Source organism: Girardinichthys multiradiatus, chromosome 3, assembly GCF_021462225.1.
Source record: "Girardinichthys multiradiatus isolate DD_20200921_A chromosome 3, DD_fGirMul_XY1, whole genome shotgun sequence".
NCBI lineage: Eukaryota > Metazoa > Chordata > Actinopteri > Cyprinodontiformes > Goodeidae > Girardinichthys > Girardinichthys multiradiatus.
The window spans coordinates 28589821-28607316 of NC_061796.1; the positions used below are offsets into that span (position 1 = coordinate 28589821).

The 17496-nt window shown below is 39.0% G+C and overlaps 1 protein-coding gene across 1 annotated transcript; it reads left to right on the forward strand.

Annotated features, from left to right (window-relative positions):
* Window positions 1-482: 482 nt before the first annotated feature.
* rab13 (RAB13, member RAS oncogene family) lies at window positions 483-16601 on the forward strand. Its single transcript, XM_047360643.1, has 8 exons — window positions 483-1014; window positions 4797-4857; window positions 5451-5511; window positions 5623-5700; window positions 13057-13146; window positions 14305-14370; window positions 14503-14553; window positions 14642-16601. The coding sequence occupies exons 1-8, from the start codon at window positions 891-893 to the stop codon at window positions 14711-14713; spliced, it is 603 nt and encodes a 200-aa protein (XP_047216599.1). The 5' UTR covers window positions 483-890; the 3' UTR covers window positions 14714-16601.
* The last annotated feature ends 895 nt before the right edge of the window (window positions 16602-17496 follow it).

Below are 17496 nucleotides of genomic sequence, written 5' to 3' on the forward strand. Positions count from 1 at the left end.
GAGCTCATCATTTCTGGTTGAGAACCATGGTGACCAGTCCTGCTGACAAAAATGAAATCAAATATATACAACTTTCTGAGAAGCTGAATTTTAGGTTTTCATTAACTTTAATCCTCACAATTAACAAAACTAGAAACTGAAGGTAAATATAATATAGTATAGTATAGTATAGTATAGTATAGTATAGTATAGTATAGTATAGTATAGTATAGTATAGTAGGCCTATGTGAATTACTGTAATAAATGAACTTTTGATAATATAATATATTTAAATGCATATCTATTGTCTATATTCTGATTAGAGGAATTTTCCTGTTTAAAATGTTAATTTTCTTAGAATGGGAAACCCAGGAGTGTAAACATTTTTAACGTTTTTATCTCCTTTGGTCTCCCAGATAAATAAACAGAAGTTCTATTCAAAGCGCGCCATCTAGCGTCCGGTCAGTGTAAACTGGTCACTCCCCCATTAATCACTCCCACTCTACGTAGCTCTCAGCCAAAGTGGAATTTGGGCCGAGATTTTTTTTTTACCCCTGAAGTTTGGTAGCCTTCCCGATGTGTTTGTACATGGTAGGATTTGGGTAGTTTTAGAGCAGAAGAATTGAGTTTTGACAGCATATTTGATGAAGGTCTGAGTTTAAAACCTACAGTTTAACTTTGGATGGAGTTTATTGTTGCTCTGTCCAGACGCAGCACTGAGGGACTGAGGGGGGATCGGAATTTACCGGTGAACAGGCCGGGAGGTGGAACGGCAAAATAGGACTGCTATTACCCCAAGAAGAGAAAAGTGAAGATCGCAAACTTTTTTTGTTGTTGTTTGTTTTGTTTAAGGGACGGCTTAATTTCCCCCCTCCTCATCCTTCTCTCTGGGCTGAAAAATATTTCCTGCCATGGCGAAAAAGTACGATTTCCTCTTTAAACTGCTGCTGATCGGGGACAGCGGAGTGGGTAAAACATGTCTCATCATCCGTTTTGCCGAGGACAATTTCAACTCCACATACATCTCCACCATCGGTACGTTAAAATAATGTGTATTTAGTTACAGTCTCTGCCAGCGCTCTGAAACTTGACATATGAGCTTGATAAATGTTTGCTGACATTTCGTGATCCCGAGCACTGCAAACGGGTTTTTGCGACTGCTTTCATGTCTCAACTAGTCTCCACTTTTGCTATCATATTTACCTTCTCTTTTCTTTTGCTGTACTTGTTTTTTACGGTACCATTACATGAGACAAACCCATACTCTCCCTGAACTTAGAGCTTACCTTCCAGGACCTTTAGATATTACTACTCCAGAACCAGAGGTGGCCAAAGTACTAACATTCTCTACTTAAGTAGAAGTACAGGTACCTGTGGAAAAAGACCCTGGTACCAGTAAAAGTACAAATTGAACTCCTTTACTTAAGTAGAAGTAAAAACAGTACAGGCTTTGCAATATACTGAAGTACAAAATATGTTTTGCCTTCAATGATACAACGAAAATTTTGAAAACTCTAAAAAAAAAAAAAAAAAAAAAAGACTGTCTGATTCTTATGAGTCCTGAAGTCAACTAACAGGCAACTGATGGAGGCAGGGGTGTGTTGAGGTAAGATTTGATCCGTGGTGTCAGTCTTCAGAGGAGGACTTCTTTTCCATTATCAAGGAATTCCTCAAGAAAACTCCGAGTAGCTACATCACAGGTTGCTCCTTCAGATGGCCAGTGGAATGGAAAACCAAAGAAGGACTTTATGATTTCCCACCAAATGCATCACATTTGTAATTTATGTTCAAATGTAGGGAGTAAAAGTAAAAAGTCGGCACAACAATAAATACTCAAGTGAAGTACAGATACCAGAAAAAGCTACGTAAGTATAAACGCTTTGTGCTGTACAAAGTAATTATACTTCGTATTGTACAAAGTATAAAAACTTAGTACTGTCCGAAGTATTTACACTCCGTACAATACTTGGTACAATACTTTGTGTAAGTACTTCGGACAGTACGAAGTATTTATAGAAAGTATCATATGAAGTATAAATACTTGGTACAGTACAAAATACTTTGTACAATACTTAATATAAATACTTCATACTGTACGAAGTATTTATAGAAAGTATCATATGAAGTATAAATACTTGGTACAGTACAAAATACTTTGTACAATACTTAATATAAATACTTCATACTGTACGAAGTATTTATACTTTGTACTTCGCAGAGTACAAAATACTTTCTACAATACTTTCTACAAAGTACCTGTACTTCATATATTACACTACGAAGTATAGGTACTTTGGACAAAGTAGTTATACTTTGTACAGTACTAAATACAAAGCGTTGTACAAAGTATTTTCTACTGTTCGAAGTACTGTATAAACACTACAGTACGAACTTATACTTTATACTGTACGAAGTACAAAGTATTTATACTTGACACCAATTCATAGAATTTTCCCAAAATCCTAATTGGACTTCCATGGAACTTACCAGTTATTTCCTTGGAATATACCAGGTACATTCACAGAATATACCAGGTGCTCTCATGGAACTTTCAATGAATTTAGCATGTACTTTCATTAAAGCTATTAGATGCTTTCATGGAACCTTCATTAAACCTTCATGGAACTAACTAGGTACTTTCATGGGATATACCAGGTACTTTTAAGGAATATACCAGATGCTATAATGGAACTTTCAAAATTTACATTTACATTTTCAGAATTTACCAGGTACATTCGTTGAACTTGCTTGCTTGCCTGCTTTAATGGAAGTTTAATGTACCTTATTAAGTGTTTTCACTGAACTTATTAGATGCTTTCATTGAACTTATTAAGTGCTTTCACAGAACCATCCCAGAAATTTTAATTGAGAATTAATGGAGTTTACCAGTTACCTTTATGGAACTTTCATGGAACGTATCAGGTACTTTTCTGAAAATTCTATTTAACTTTCCAGATACTGTCATAGAACTCACCACATACCCCTTTGGAATTTTTATGGAACTTACCAGCCACCCTCATGGACTTTACCAGGTTCTTTCATGAAACAATCATAGAACTTATCAGGTACTTTTGTAAAAGATTCATGGAACCTACTAGCTACTTTTATGGAATCTTCATGGAACTTATCAGGTTATTTTCTGGAACCTCTATGGAACTTTCAAGATACTGTCACTGAGCTTGCATTGAAATTGCCAGCTACTTTTCTGAAACGTCACTGCACCTTACCAAGTACTTTCATGGAACATTCCAGGTACTCGTACTTGTACTCGTACTCGTCGTCTTCCGCTTATCCGGGACCGGGTCGCGGCGGTAGCAGACTCAGCAGAGACACCCAGACATCCCTCTCCCCAGACACCTCCTCCAGCTCCTCCGGGGAGAGCCCAAGGTGTTCCCAGGCCAGCCGAGAGACATAGTTCCTCCAGCGTGTCCTGGGCCGTCCCCTGGGCCTCCTCTCGGTGGGACGTGCCTGGAACACCTCCCGAGGAAGGCGTCCAGGAGGCATCTGATATAGATGCCCGAGCCACCTCAACTGGCTCCTCTCGATGTGGAGGAGCAGCTGCTCTACTCCGAGCCCCTCCCTGATGGCCGAGCTCCGAGCCCTATCTCTAAGGGAGTGCCCGGCCACCCTACGGAGGAAGCTCATTTCAGCCGCTTGTATCCGGGATCTCGTTCTTTCGGTCATGACCCAAAGTTCATGGCCATAGGTGAGGGTAGGAACATGGACCGACCGGAAGAGAGAGCTTCGCTTTTCGTCCCACCTCTCTCTTCACCACAACGGACTGGTACAGCGCCCCCATTACTGCGGCGGCCATACCAATCCGTCTGTCAATCTCCCGCTCTATTCTTCACTCACTCTTGAACAAGACCCCGAGATACTTAAACTCCTCCACTTGAGTCCACTTGCTGTAGGTCTCTTGGCTAAAGGGGGCCAGCAGGACCACGTCATCTGCAAAAAGAAGAGTCGAAATCCTCTGGTCCCCAAACCAGACCCCCTCTGGCCCTTGGCTGCGCCTAGAAATCCTGTCCATAAAAGTTATGAACAGGACCGGTGACAAAGGGCAGCCCTGCCCGAGTCCAACATGCACCGGAAACAGGTCCGACTTTGTGCCGGCAATGCGAACCAAACTCTGCTCCGTTTGCACAGAGACCGGATGGCCCTTAATAAAGGGCCCCGACTCCATACTCCTGGAGCACCCCCCACAGGGCATCACGAGGGACACAGTCGAATGCCAGGGACATTCCAGGTATTTTGATGGAAATCACCAAGTACTTTCATTTAAATTTACTGGAACTTGCCAAGTATTTTCATTGATCTTTTATTGTGTCTTACCAATTAATTTAATTAAAATGGTGTTCCTGGAAAGTTCCAGAAAATATGCAGGATTTATTTTGTTCCTCTCCTTTTTTCCTCCTTCTTACTTAATGAGTTGTCTCTGCCTAGAACCTGTTTCCACTATCTCTCTCTTTCAGATCTCATAGCTCTCTCTCTTTCTCTTTCGCCACACTCTGAAGGTCCACCTACCCTCATTCCTATCTCTCTTATCATCTCTGCATTCCCTGAAGAGCTGCTGGCTGTCTGGCATGCAGAGTTTGGTGCTGGGCGGCCCCCTCCCTGCTGTCTGTCAGCTTGTCCATTCTCAAAGGAAAAAAACAATTCATGTCTGTTTGGGGATGGGAGTGCACGCAGTGGAAATGACCACCTGACCAATGCTTCCTGCAGCATTTGTGTGTGTGTGTTTTTTGAACTTATTATCGGGTATTCTGCTTAATTTTGGCTGTTTGCCCTTACCTGTCTTTTTTTTTTTTATTTCACAGGGATTGACTTTAAAGTAAAAACAATTAACGTGGATGGAAAGAAAGTGAAACTGCAAGTTTGGTAAGGGATCTCACTTGAATGTCAAAACAAATTCCTTGTATGTCCAAAAACGTACTTGGCAATAAAGCTTTTCTGATTCTGATTCTGATTCTGAATGGTTCTGTTTTGTCAATAACAGATTGTGTTTTTAAGCTGTGAGATTCCTTCTAATAGATTTTCCCTTGAGAAAAGATAAACTCAAAATGAGGACTTTGTGACATGATTAATTGTCTCATCAGATAGAGATGACTATAATTACCATTTAAATGTTTCATCATCATCATATACTGTTAAAATATTTTAATTAGGGAACCCATCTAATACCCATTCCCCAAGCTCCATCCTTCACCATCCACTGACCTGCATATTGGGCTCATTCCTTAACAGTCAGCCAAAAATTGCATGGGTTGAATAGATGAAAAGAGGGGTCTTAAACAAAAAACTCATCAGACAAAGATCTATCTTGGGTGATATAAGTTTTATTGAAGATCAGCTGGAGCAGATCAGATTTACACAATAAAATGCATCCTAAACCTTTTTTATTACAGGTCATGCACATTATGCATGCATCAGTGTGTGTTTTTTACTTGAAATGTTTTGGTTCATTTCTATAGGGACACAGCAGGACAGGAGAGGTTCAAGACCATCACTACAGCCTACTACCGAGGTGCCATGGTGAGGACCGCACATCTGCAGAAGGAGCTGGCTGGACAACTTATATCTTATCATTTTTGTGCTCACTTTGTATCTTGGCATCGAACACTTAAATTGTCGCTTCTCTGTCAGGGCATCATCCTGGTTTATGACATCACTGATGAGAAGTCCTTTGAAAACATCCAAAACTGGATGAAGAGCATCAAGGAAGTGAGGCCATTTTCATTTCCATCATAATTTTAATATTATATATGAATCAAGTTTAGGTAATACTTATTTTGGTAATCAAGTTTTCTATCTATTATTCTAACAATTAATTAAGTAATCAAAAAAAAAAAAAGAATTGGCACATCCTGCAGATTTGTGCAAGTAAACAATTAATTCCCTTTTTTTTTTTTTAAATCAACATGTTATTGCTTAAAATGCATTACCTAGCATATCTTTTGTTTACACCTGAACGTTTGTAGCAAAGCATGCATCTGCAGCTAAAAAATAGCTGCTAACGAGACTCGGCATACGCATATAGCGGCCTAGGCTATCATTAGTGGAAGTGAGAAAGTTGTGTAACACAAGTAACCACCCGGCTGGAACACAGTGCACTGAATAGTTAAACACAATTTAACAAAGCCTCGAGGAAGATAATTTGCTTTTAGAAATTTTAATTATTGAGTTACTCAAACTATTCGAGGAATCGTTTCGGCTCTATTCTGGTTTCAACAATATTTCAGTTTTACAGGAAAGCAGACTTAAAAACAAAGGAGTCAGGTAGCTTACTGTTAGTGACACCGTTTACCTTTATGGTGGATAACTTCACAAACATAGATCAGTTCTTTTATTACTGAGCTCTGATTGACTTCTAAAAGATTTAAAAATAATAATAAAACAAAGAAAGGTGCATCATGCTCTCACATTAATAACCGTTTTTCAATCAGGTGTGAGATTCTAGTTTATAGTCTAGATTGTAAGAAATTGGGAAGCAAATTCACAGCAGGATAGTTTTTATTGAAGTCTTATGCTCAACAGTAGCGTTAAGTTTTACCTTCTGCACAGAAAAACTCTATCACTGCAAAGAAGGTGTTTTGGCCAAGTGTACGGTAATAGTTCCTATATTTTTTTTCATTGCAAAAATTGGGGGTCGCTGAGGGTGTTGGTCCCGGATTTTGGTCGGTTCTCGGGGCCTGGTCCCTGTCCCTAGCCTTTCACCCGATGGATGTGCCTATGCCTCCGTCCTTTGTTGGAACTCGGCCTATTGGGGACAGCTGGGGAGCTGGCTCCCTGGGAGAGCATTTTGCCCCCCAGTCCTACCCTCCCCATCCCGGGACACCTCCCTCCGCCCACTCCATCACACTACCACACATGTAGGGCCTTGGGATGCAGGTGCGTCATTGGAGTGCCGCAAGGGTTTTCCATCTCTGCAGTCCCATGGCAGCCTGTGCCCCAATTTTATTGTACAACTTAGACACTCATTTATAACATTTTCATGGCATTCACATGTAGGTCCTCGGGTGTGGGCGTGCTCAATGGCATCAAGAGGGTCTTTATATGTCCCGGGTCTCTGGGTCCATGGCTGGATCTGCTCGGGGTAGACGGCTGCCGGCGGGGCCTGTGGGCTCAACGCTGCAGCTCCCTGGTGCTTCTGGGTGGTTCCCCTGGGACTCTTCCCTGCTATTCTCTGGGGAGGCTGCGGTAGTCCCGGCAGTGGTTCTCCTGGGGTTCCTATCCTCTGGGGGGCCTTTGGATGTCTGTGGTTCAGATCTCCTCCGTATCTGTCCTGGGTCCAGGGGGGCAGGTCTGTGGCTCCTCACACTCACTATTGCATATTTGTATGGAGAAACCTTGTATACACAAGCACTCTCACATTCAGACCCACAGGTGTTTAGATTCAGGTGTTAACAGATACACAAATGTTCTATATTGAGCCGCATTTACCATGAAATACATCTTGCATTGATAAGTACCGTGCATTTTTGGTAAAAGAAAGCTGGTAATATGAACGTTTCTGCAGGTGTAGAAGCAAGCAGGGTGTTATCTTATATTCTCTTCATCCTTCTGTCTTTCCTCCATTCTGTTAGGATTATGAATCTGTAAATATGATTTAATATTAATATTTTATCAAATAATATTTCGGTCTGTTAAGGGTTGTCCTGTGAATACCAGCCCAGTAAGGCGATGGTATTAGGACAAAATCAAAAGGGTGAGACAAGCTCTGACATTATTGAACAGCATAAACTCTGCACATATATGGAATGAATTCACACAATTTCTTAAAATACAAGAATTTATTAACAAAAATAAGTCAACTCAAAGTCAAACATATTTCAATCAACAAACTCTTTACTATGCTAAAACAATCCAACTAAACTACCAAGCAGAATTAAAGAATAACAAAGACTAATGGGCTACGTACAATATAAACAAGTTGATTAAAGATGATTGAAAACCATGACTAAAAGAATGATGCAACATTACCATACAATGTTATTTATGTTTGAGGACCAAGGATTATCTTGAAGAATCTGGAAGTGAAGTTAAGTTACTCTTGGAACCAACTTAGGCAATAATCAGCAAACCTCTAGACAACCATTCACAATGCAAGATCAGATAAAATATTATTTTAATAAAATAATGTTTTAAAGAATGATCTGCTGAATAAAACCAACCTTCTGGATGACTAATTCTCAATGGTGTCTAATTAGCTGTCTTCATTTATTGAAATAATATTTAAAGAAATATTATCAAAGGAAATGGTAAAACATTTAAGGGAATATTTTGGAAAAGAGCCAAATCTTTCTGGAGAAATGGGGCTTAATGGTGTTTACTTAGTTATCAAATTTAGTAAAATGATGTTGGGGAAATATTATTTACTGGATTAAAAACTAACCTTTCTGGGTAAATATTATCTAGCAGCAAGCACGTGTTCTTACCTGTTAGCAGTTGAAGCTAACAAAAGAAGCTGATAGCTTAGCACCAGAATCAAACACACACCTTTAAAATACCATTAATAAAAGGGTTAAAATGCATAAGCGTGGACGGCACATTATGATCAATCTTCTGTGTTAAAATCACCCCTTTAAATAAAGTTTATCTTAACTTTAAAAACACAGAACACAAAGCTGAGCACGTGGTGCTGAGCAGATCATCTGCTAACATCAAGATAGCTGAGTTCAACACAAACAAAACCAAACTTCATAAAATGAAAAACGTTTAGATCATTTCAATCTACATCCTTCTCTATTATTCTGCCCAAACACTTAAACTCATGAACTGTGGTGAGGAACGATGTCCAGGGCGGCGAAGTTTTAAGAAACCACAGTCTTTAAACGGTTAGCTACAGCTAACCTCCTTAGCTGTGGGGAGTGGCGGCTGTTCTGTCGGCCGGCCAAACTGCACGTTACCGTAACCACGGTGATGCAGCTCCTGTTGTCCTTCTCTCAGGCAGGGAAAACCGCTTCACTCAGCTTGTAGAGACAGCTTCTCTACTGGGACTTCTCTGGAACACCATTTGCTTCTGCAGGCCTCAGAGAGAAAGTCAAGCCAGGCGTGTACCTTAATTCCCTTTCATGAATGAATCTACCGGATACACAGAGTGATTCATTTGTACTTATCTTAGTGCATATGATCGATGATCGTATGACACCCTTGGATCCAGTTTGAAGAGTTTATGTCTTTTTGCCAGCAAAGAGACATTAGCGCGCTTGTCTCTCCGGCGAGCCGCGCAGCGGAGTCCCGGGTGGAAGAGATCGGCTTGTTGGAGAGGGGTTGCTCTTACACAGACAGTGGCATCATGGGAACTCTGCTGTTACAGTTTGCTTGGCTGTGCCGGAAGTAGGTTAATGCAATTTATTCCAGAAAAGTTTTTACCGGAGTTTAATGTTGAAATCCATGGCTGCGTCCCAACAATTCTATTGACCTTCTTTCCCCTTTTCCTTTTTGCCCCCCCTTTCTCTCTTTCGTGCTTCTTTTTTTTTTCCTTTCATTTCTGTCTCCGTGTCCGTAACAACTGAAATAATCCCAAAGCAGTTTCTAATAAAGTTTCTTTTTATAAATATCAAGCAGGACTTTAAGCATTAGCTGTAATGCTCCACTTGTGAAAGTAAATCTGTTGGGCTTTTTCTTGACACAGTATAGGTCCAAAACTTCCTAACGTTTATGCAAGCATTATTTTTTAAGCCTTTAAGCTGCATCCACATTTGCATTAGACAGTTAGACACCAAGAAAGAGGTAGTTCACAGGCTATCCACCATGATCATTTAAAGCATGCACCAGAAACCAGAGTATATTAAGTGTATCTGGCCAGAGTACCTATCTGACACACAGTAAGACGTGTAAAAAACATTTCATATGTTCCAGTGTAAGTTACCTTGCCTTGCAAATATATTCATATCCCTTCAGCTTTTTCATGCTGAAAGTTCAACCAGAAACCTTAATGTACAGTATTTTGTAGACATTTTATGTGACACCTCTACACCTCACTTAATTGTCAAGTTGAAGGCTAAAGATATGTTTTTTTCTAAAGATTTTAAAAAATGTGGCACGAACCCCCCTAGACTTTTTGGAACCACCTTTCACAGCATTTCCTTTGTGTTTTTCTCTGCCAGCTCTACACATCTAGAGACGGACATTTTGAACATTCTTCTTTCCAATATTGCTCAAAATTGGATGGAGGGGGTCTATGAACAACAATTTCTATGATTTTTGCTGATTCTAGATTGGATTAATGCCTGGACTTTGACTGAGCCATTGTAACACGTGGAAATGCTTTGATCTAATCAATTCCATTGTAGCTCACTGTATGTTGAGGGTTGTTCTGCTAGAATGGGAAACCTCTGCCCCAGTCCTACAGCTTCTGACAGGCTTTATTCCAGGATTGGCCTGCTTAGCTCAGTCCATCTTCCCATCAACCTTAACCAGTTTTCCTGTACCTGATGAAGAAAAGCATGCCCTCAGCATGATGCTGCCACCACCTTGTGTCACTACAAACTACAAATGGAAATTCTTAAGATTTTCTTTCAACAACAGTTTTATTCTAGCCGCTGTTCTATGAGGACTAGATTTGAATCTAGAGTGCATGTCTAAGGAATAGCAGATTCTCTCTGCAGCTCCTCCAGAGTTACAATTAGCCTCTTGGCTGCTTCTCAGATTAATGCTCTCTTTGCCTGGCCTGTCGGTTAAGATGGACGGACATGTCTTGATATGCTTGCTATTGTGCCATACTCCATTTTCAGATCATGGATTAGACAGTGCTCTGAGATGACCAAGGCATGGTTAGTTTTTATTTGTATTTTTGAAAACCATGTATCAACTTTTTGTTGGTCTATCTGATAAAAGCCCAATAAAAAAGACTGACATTTGTGGTTGTAAGACAACAAAATGTAAAAAAAAAAAAAGTTCAAAAGGTATGAATACTTTTGCAAGGCATCGTGTTTTACTGATTCAACACGTTTGATATTTATTTTAAATTGAAATTTTCCAATTGCATCTTAGGAGGTAAACTGATTTCTCTTTCTTCTAAGTAATGAAGCTACCTTCATTATATCCTGCAGGTAAGATATTTACAGCTCACTGCACTTTCACAGAATCAAACTTCCACAAAAAACTGAACTATCCATTCAATTAGTTTGGTAAAGCTCTTGTTTGGAATTTCTAACTGACTCCTGAAGCAACTATCATAGTACCCTGAAAGTGAAAGTTTATGGTTCTTTAAAATCAACAAGGGGGATGGTGGAAGATTTAAAGGCCTGAGTGGCATTCATTTTCACAACTATGTGAGTGGTGTACTATCAGAGGAGACTCATTCCTTAATCCCCGCCGCAACATTTAATACCAGAGTCAAACAAACAGTTTGGGAACCTGTCATGTGGATTTATGACATTACAATAAAAGTCTAACATGCAACAACCAACTGTGTTGCATGTTTGGATGCATTAGTATTTCATAGAAGAACATCAGTAAACTACAGCCAGGGGCAAGGACAAACCTTCTCATGTAAATGTAATAATTGACCAATTTTAGTACTCCAGAAACTCTGCAGGCAAAATGCACTTTGTTATAGATAATCAGTGGTTAAAATTGACCAACACTGTTCCTTGAAGTGCACATTAAAGATTTTTGATAAAGTCTAAACTAAATGGTGCATGCAGAGTGGCAAAGATCTTACAGAACTGAAAAAGTATTTGAGGAAGAACGTAAAGGAGTCATTGCTGCAAAACAAATCCTGGATTAAATTTGATTCTCATCTCAAGTGAGTTGGGGATCAGACCTGAATAGCTGTTTTTGTATATTTGAAGGCTATAAGAAAATATTAACGAAACATTTAAATATGTGTCAGTTTTAACTTACGATTATGGTGGAGTTCATTCTGTATTATGCCATGTACACGTATTTCCCAGCTGATAAAGCCTTCTACTGATATTCAAACAGAGTAAATAAGTGAAACACTTCCAGGGTGAAAGGGACATTTAACATAAGTGTGATTTTTTTGTGGTTACTCACTCAAACTGAAAACTGTCCTTTTGTGCAGCAGCCATTACCGTTCAGTACAACAGATAAGTGTTTTGGTTAGGCGTTTTCTCTGGACTTTGGTACTTCACTTTTTCTTACATTTAACGTTAGTTTTCTATAATAACGCAAATCTTCACTCGTAACGAAACTGAACAGTTTACTGACCACGCTTTAGGAACTGCTTGGTTCAAAACAACCCAGTCTGGGTTATTGTGCTGACACATTCCTGGGTCTAATATGGATCAATTCAGTCCTGGGTCGATTTAACACAACAAGGTTAGGTTATGGATTTGGCCAAACATACAGGGTTAGGTTTTCAACCCACAACATTGTTAAAATGACTAATATCTAACATTAAGGCTACTAAAGAGTGGGTTGAAAAGAATAGTCCATTAGTCCCCTGGATTATTTTACAAGCAACACCATAATGTTCTTTATTTTATCCTGCATGTAAGGAATATATGATGGCTACATCAAATTATATTCATGTATCAAAATCTTATCATTCTCCTAAAGTATACTATTCATCTTACCAGTGTCAAATCTCTATTATATTAATATGTTAACAAATATGTTTATCACATTTTAGCTAGTCAACTTAACCTGTTCCTAATATCATCAATTTAGTTCAATAGTCAATTCAATGAAAGAACAAAAACAACCTATCATACTGAAACAAATGAGGAAACTAAAACCATTTGAAGAGAGATTCAAAAGGGAATTGGGAATGAACATTCAGAGTATGATTAGATGAATACAGATCTAACTTTATTAAAAGTGGTATCAGAGTCTCTCTCTGTAACACTGGAATGCAAAGGTTTCACAGTTTATTAGGATGTGTTTTAGCTGAATCAAATCTGGGGTGGATGTTTGGAAGAGAGAAAAGAAAAGCGAGGAGACATTCCGAGGAAGAAAATCTTCTGGGTTTCATACCTTGTCAATTTTCTGGCAGACATCTGATGTTGAATTACATCATTCTGGCAGTTTTGCTTGGTCATGTTGTTGAGATTAATTGCTTTTTGCAGCTGAACTTGTCTAATCAGAAAACTGCATCCTGTTTTACAGAATGCGTCAGCTGGGGTCAGCCAGATGCTCCTAGGAAATAAATGCGACATTGAGCGGAAACGGAAAGTGTCCAAGGAGACGGGAGAGAAGGTGAGGAAATCCAACTGATTTAACTGTAATTAAGGTTTATTATATTATTTTAATGCTTAAGTATTGGTTTTGAAGGCATATTTTTAACTCGCATAAATAAAGCATTCGTATTTTATTGTAATTATATGTGGTAGGTCAAGACAAAGTAACAAATTCTTGAGAAGTGGGAGAAAAGTACTAAATGGTTTTTAACATTTTTTACAAAAAAAAGCTGAAATGTGCGGCATCCATTTATATTCCATCCCCTTTACTTATATACCTCATACTAAAATCTAGCACAACCTATTTCCTTCAGGGGTAATTACTAAATTGAATCCAGCTCTGTGTAACTGAATCCCAGCTCTTCTGTGAAGGTCTCAGAGTTGGCAGGAATACCATGAGAAGTCTACAAGCCAGTTGGGGGACACAGCAAACACCTAGAACAAGCTGTTCTGTTAGATGAGACAAAAACTGCATTTTGTTGTCCTACATACAATATGCAGTGTGACAGAAAAGTAACCCTTAGCACCCAATGCTCATGGCGGAACATGGAGGTGGAAGAATCATGCTGTGGGGATACTTCGGCAGGAACATTTGGCTGCTCTGAGTTGATGGCAAGATGAGCATCGCTAAGTACAGACCATTAATGCAAGAAAACCTGCTAGAGGCAGCAAAATGGTTGAGACTGGGATGGACATAAGCACACAGACAACTACAACATATTGGGTTAGGTCAAAGCATATTCATGTGTTAGAATGGCCTAGTCAAAGTGCAGACTTGAAAAGTAATTTTCACAGGTGCATCCTTCCAATCAAGAGCTTTTTTTGCAAAGACTGTCTCTAGATGTGGAAAGCTGTTAGAGACCTCAGAAGACCTGCAGCTGTAGTCGCGGCAACAGGTGGTCATTTGCACTCCACATATATTTGCTTTATATTTATTTATGCAAAAGTTTCAAATCTATGTGTCATTTTTCCTTCACTTCGCAATATGCATTACTTTACAATTTTCTGTCTCATAAAGTTTCAATAAAATCCATTAGGTATTGTGATTTGAACCGATTTATTTTAATTTAACTTGTGTAAACAGAGATTAACATATCTCGTCTACCAACTTTTAAATTGGTTTAGATAAGAACCAGGATGTGGCTGTGAGTCATACTCCTAACTCTAATTTTGACAGCTGGCAGGGGATCACGGCATCAGGTTCTTCGAGACCAGTGCAAAGTCCAGCATTAACGTGGAGGAGGTGAGCCATAATGAATCCACCATGACTGCAGATCTCACTGAACTTTAGGCTTATTTTATATAAACTTTAATGCGCTACAAAGGTTAACACCCATGTTCTCTGCTTGCCTGTTTCAATCTGTCCATTGTGTAGTCTTTTCTAGCTTTGGCACAAGACATACTGTATAAATCCACCAAGAAGCCGGTATGTATTTCTTCTTTTTCAATGTTTCCAATATAAGAGAAGACGTTTGTGTGACGTCTTGTCTTGTTCCTTTGTCCTTGGTGAACAGCGTTCGGCGGGAAGAGAGGTGAAAATCACCAGCAGTACAGAGAAACAACCCTCAAAGTGTACCATTCTCTAGAAATGATATCCTGCAACATGCCACAGACATTTAAGGGCACCTCTATTATCATGGAAAAATGCAAAGGTTTTCTGTCTCCATCTGGTGGGCAAAAAGGTCCAATGCACACAAGTAATGAGTATTTTTATACCAAAACTGTATTTCCCTCGTGTTCAAAACTTTTAGTCTACAAAAATTAGACCATAGCCCAAAATAATTTATTATTCTGAGACATTTTGTCTGGGATTTGTTTGTGTTTGTTGCTACAAAAATGCCCTGAAAATGTCCAAAAGCCCTAATCTAACATGCTCCATGTCTCTTGTTTGCGTGCTGATTCTTCATAGCTTATAACCACACTCATTATTATTCCAACAGCACCGCTTTAGTCATCTGAGCACATGCTGTAGTAGCTTTAAGGAGGTCGATGTGAAATGTTCCAAATTTGCAGATCTAGGACATATCAAAGGTTCTTTTTTGTGTTTTATTCCGTTTTATGTTAAGGTACAAGTGCCAAATTCCTGTCAGACATGTGTAGGTTTGTTAAATATTAGAGCAAAATGTTTAAATGTATTTAGCTATTGGTTTAGGTGAGTTTACACGTATATATCATGGACATAAATGTCATATTAGGTCTGGACTTTTAATGATTTATTTGAATTGTTCTTTTTTCTTTGGGTGGACTGATAATACAACAAACTTCAAAAACAAGAGTTTAAACAGTTTAAAACAAGTTTAAATTTGATGTGGATTTTATTCGTAATTCACTCATGGTCAAAAAATTGATAAACACCTTTTAGCCAGTTGCACCTCGACGATGTGCTTTTTGTAAGCATCAACAATCTTCTGGCAAGATCCTGGCATACGTTATGACAGAAATTGTGGTATTAATTTAAATTGGTCGGTTTCCTGACAGTAACGTTTAAGCATAGTCAGTAAGTCCGTAAATAGCATTGACGTCAGACATTTTAGGTCGGCAGGAAACCAACCAGCTTGAATGAACTATACCAATTCTCCCAAGGAAGAGGGGTCAAATATCCAGCCAGAGCTACTCCAGCAGCTTGCTAAAGTAAATTCAAACCTGTGCTTTCAGTTCTTGTTTTACGAATCTGTGAATTTGTATGCTGTATACAACCTCAGGAGAAAAAGAAATGGCTGAAATGCACGATTGAAGGCCCAGACTTAATAAGGGTTTCATTTCGATTATGACTCTACAGTATATAAACCCCTAAACTGACATTTTGTTTTCTACAATTTTGCCATGTGAGTACATTGTAGAAATGTCTTGAATTTGACAATTAGATGACTAAACAGTGTTCAGCTCCATTTAACAGTCAATGAGAGCACGCCATTAAATGATAAAGATCCAGATGATTTCCTGTTTTCATTAATATCTCTCACCATAGTAATGAATCCCACAAATGGAATCCAAACACAAGCTGTTTGGCAAACCAGCCCCATTTTAGTAGGTGGATGAAGAACGTTGACGATATCGAGCAGAGATTAAGAAGTGCAATCTGGAAAGCTGAGGATAGAGAAGGATGTGTGTTAATAAGTGAAAGGACAGGATGTGAGAGCCAAGAAAGCAGCACAGCAAACATATCCCTCGCACTGAATTGATTTAAATGGACTTTCCATTTATCTGAAGTGCCTAAACACTACCGCACATTAGCTACGTCTGGCGTGATGGTCTCCCTGCTTAGACAGTTTTTAAAATGCTGAAAATCACTCCCACTGCAGGTGGTAATCATGGTAGCTTGGTTTTCTGCTTACAGACCAGATTTATTTTTAAACCATCTTGTTTTCATACTTGTTACACCTTTATTGTTCCTGATCTGCCATTGTAAGTACTTTACAGACCTGATTCTTCATAAATTCTGGTCAAATACAATAAAAGTGTGTCTGGTTGTGATTGTTTTCAGTTTCTTCTTCATTGATTTCTCTCACTTTCTTGTGTAGATTGTGTAAAATGTATTTTGTTTAAACTTCAAAATAGGATTGAAAAGTCAGGCTTTAAATTGCTTTCAAAGCCAAGTTAAAACATGTCATTCGTTGTAAAGGTATTACGCCATTAGAAAGTGTTAACAACTCTTCACATTTTGTATATTTTCTTAGGTCACTGACTAACTAAACAAATTTAATACCCTATAATGACCTAGTGGTACATGTTTTAAGACATTTTTATACATATCTATAAGAAATATGAAACATTCTACCGAAAGAGGTACACACAGTAAGTATTTGCACCTTAATACTTTGCAGAAACAACTTTGTCTCCACAGTGTTTGCACACCTGTTTTGGGGTATTTTCTCTCATTCTTCTCTGCATATTCTCTCAAGCTAAGTCAGACTGAAAGGGAACCATCAATAGACCATAATTTTTCAGTCTTTCTATAGATGTCCCATTTGATTTAAGTCTAGTCTCTCTCAGGACTATTTGAGCATGTTCACCGAGTGCTTCTGAAGCCCCTCCTTTGTTATCTTGGCTATGTTCTTTAACTCATTGTGTTGCAAGATAAAATGCTACCATAGTCTGAGGTCCAGAGCACGCTGGAGCAGGTTTTCTTTCTAGATCTGGCTTCTATGTGGGCTGTGTGCCCATGCAATTTTTGCAGCAGATAAACATCCCCACAGCGTGACATGTCATGATGCTTTGCTGCTGGTCCATCCTGGAAGAGGCTGCAATAAATGTGAGACTGGGCCGGAGGTTCATGTTCCAGCAGGACAACAACCTGTAATATCCAGTCAGAGCTGAAATGACTTAAATAAAAGCATATTTATGTTAAAATGGCCTAGATCAGACCTTG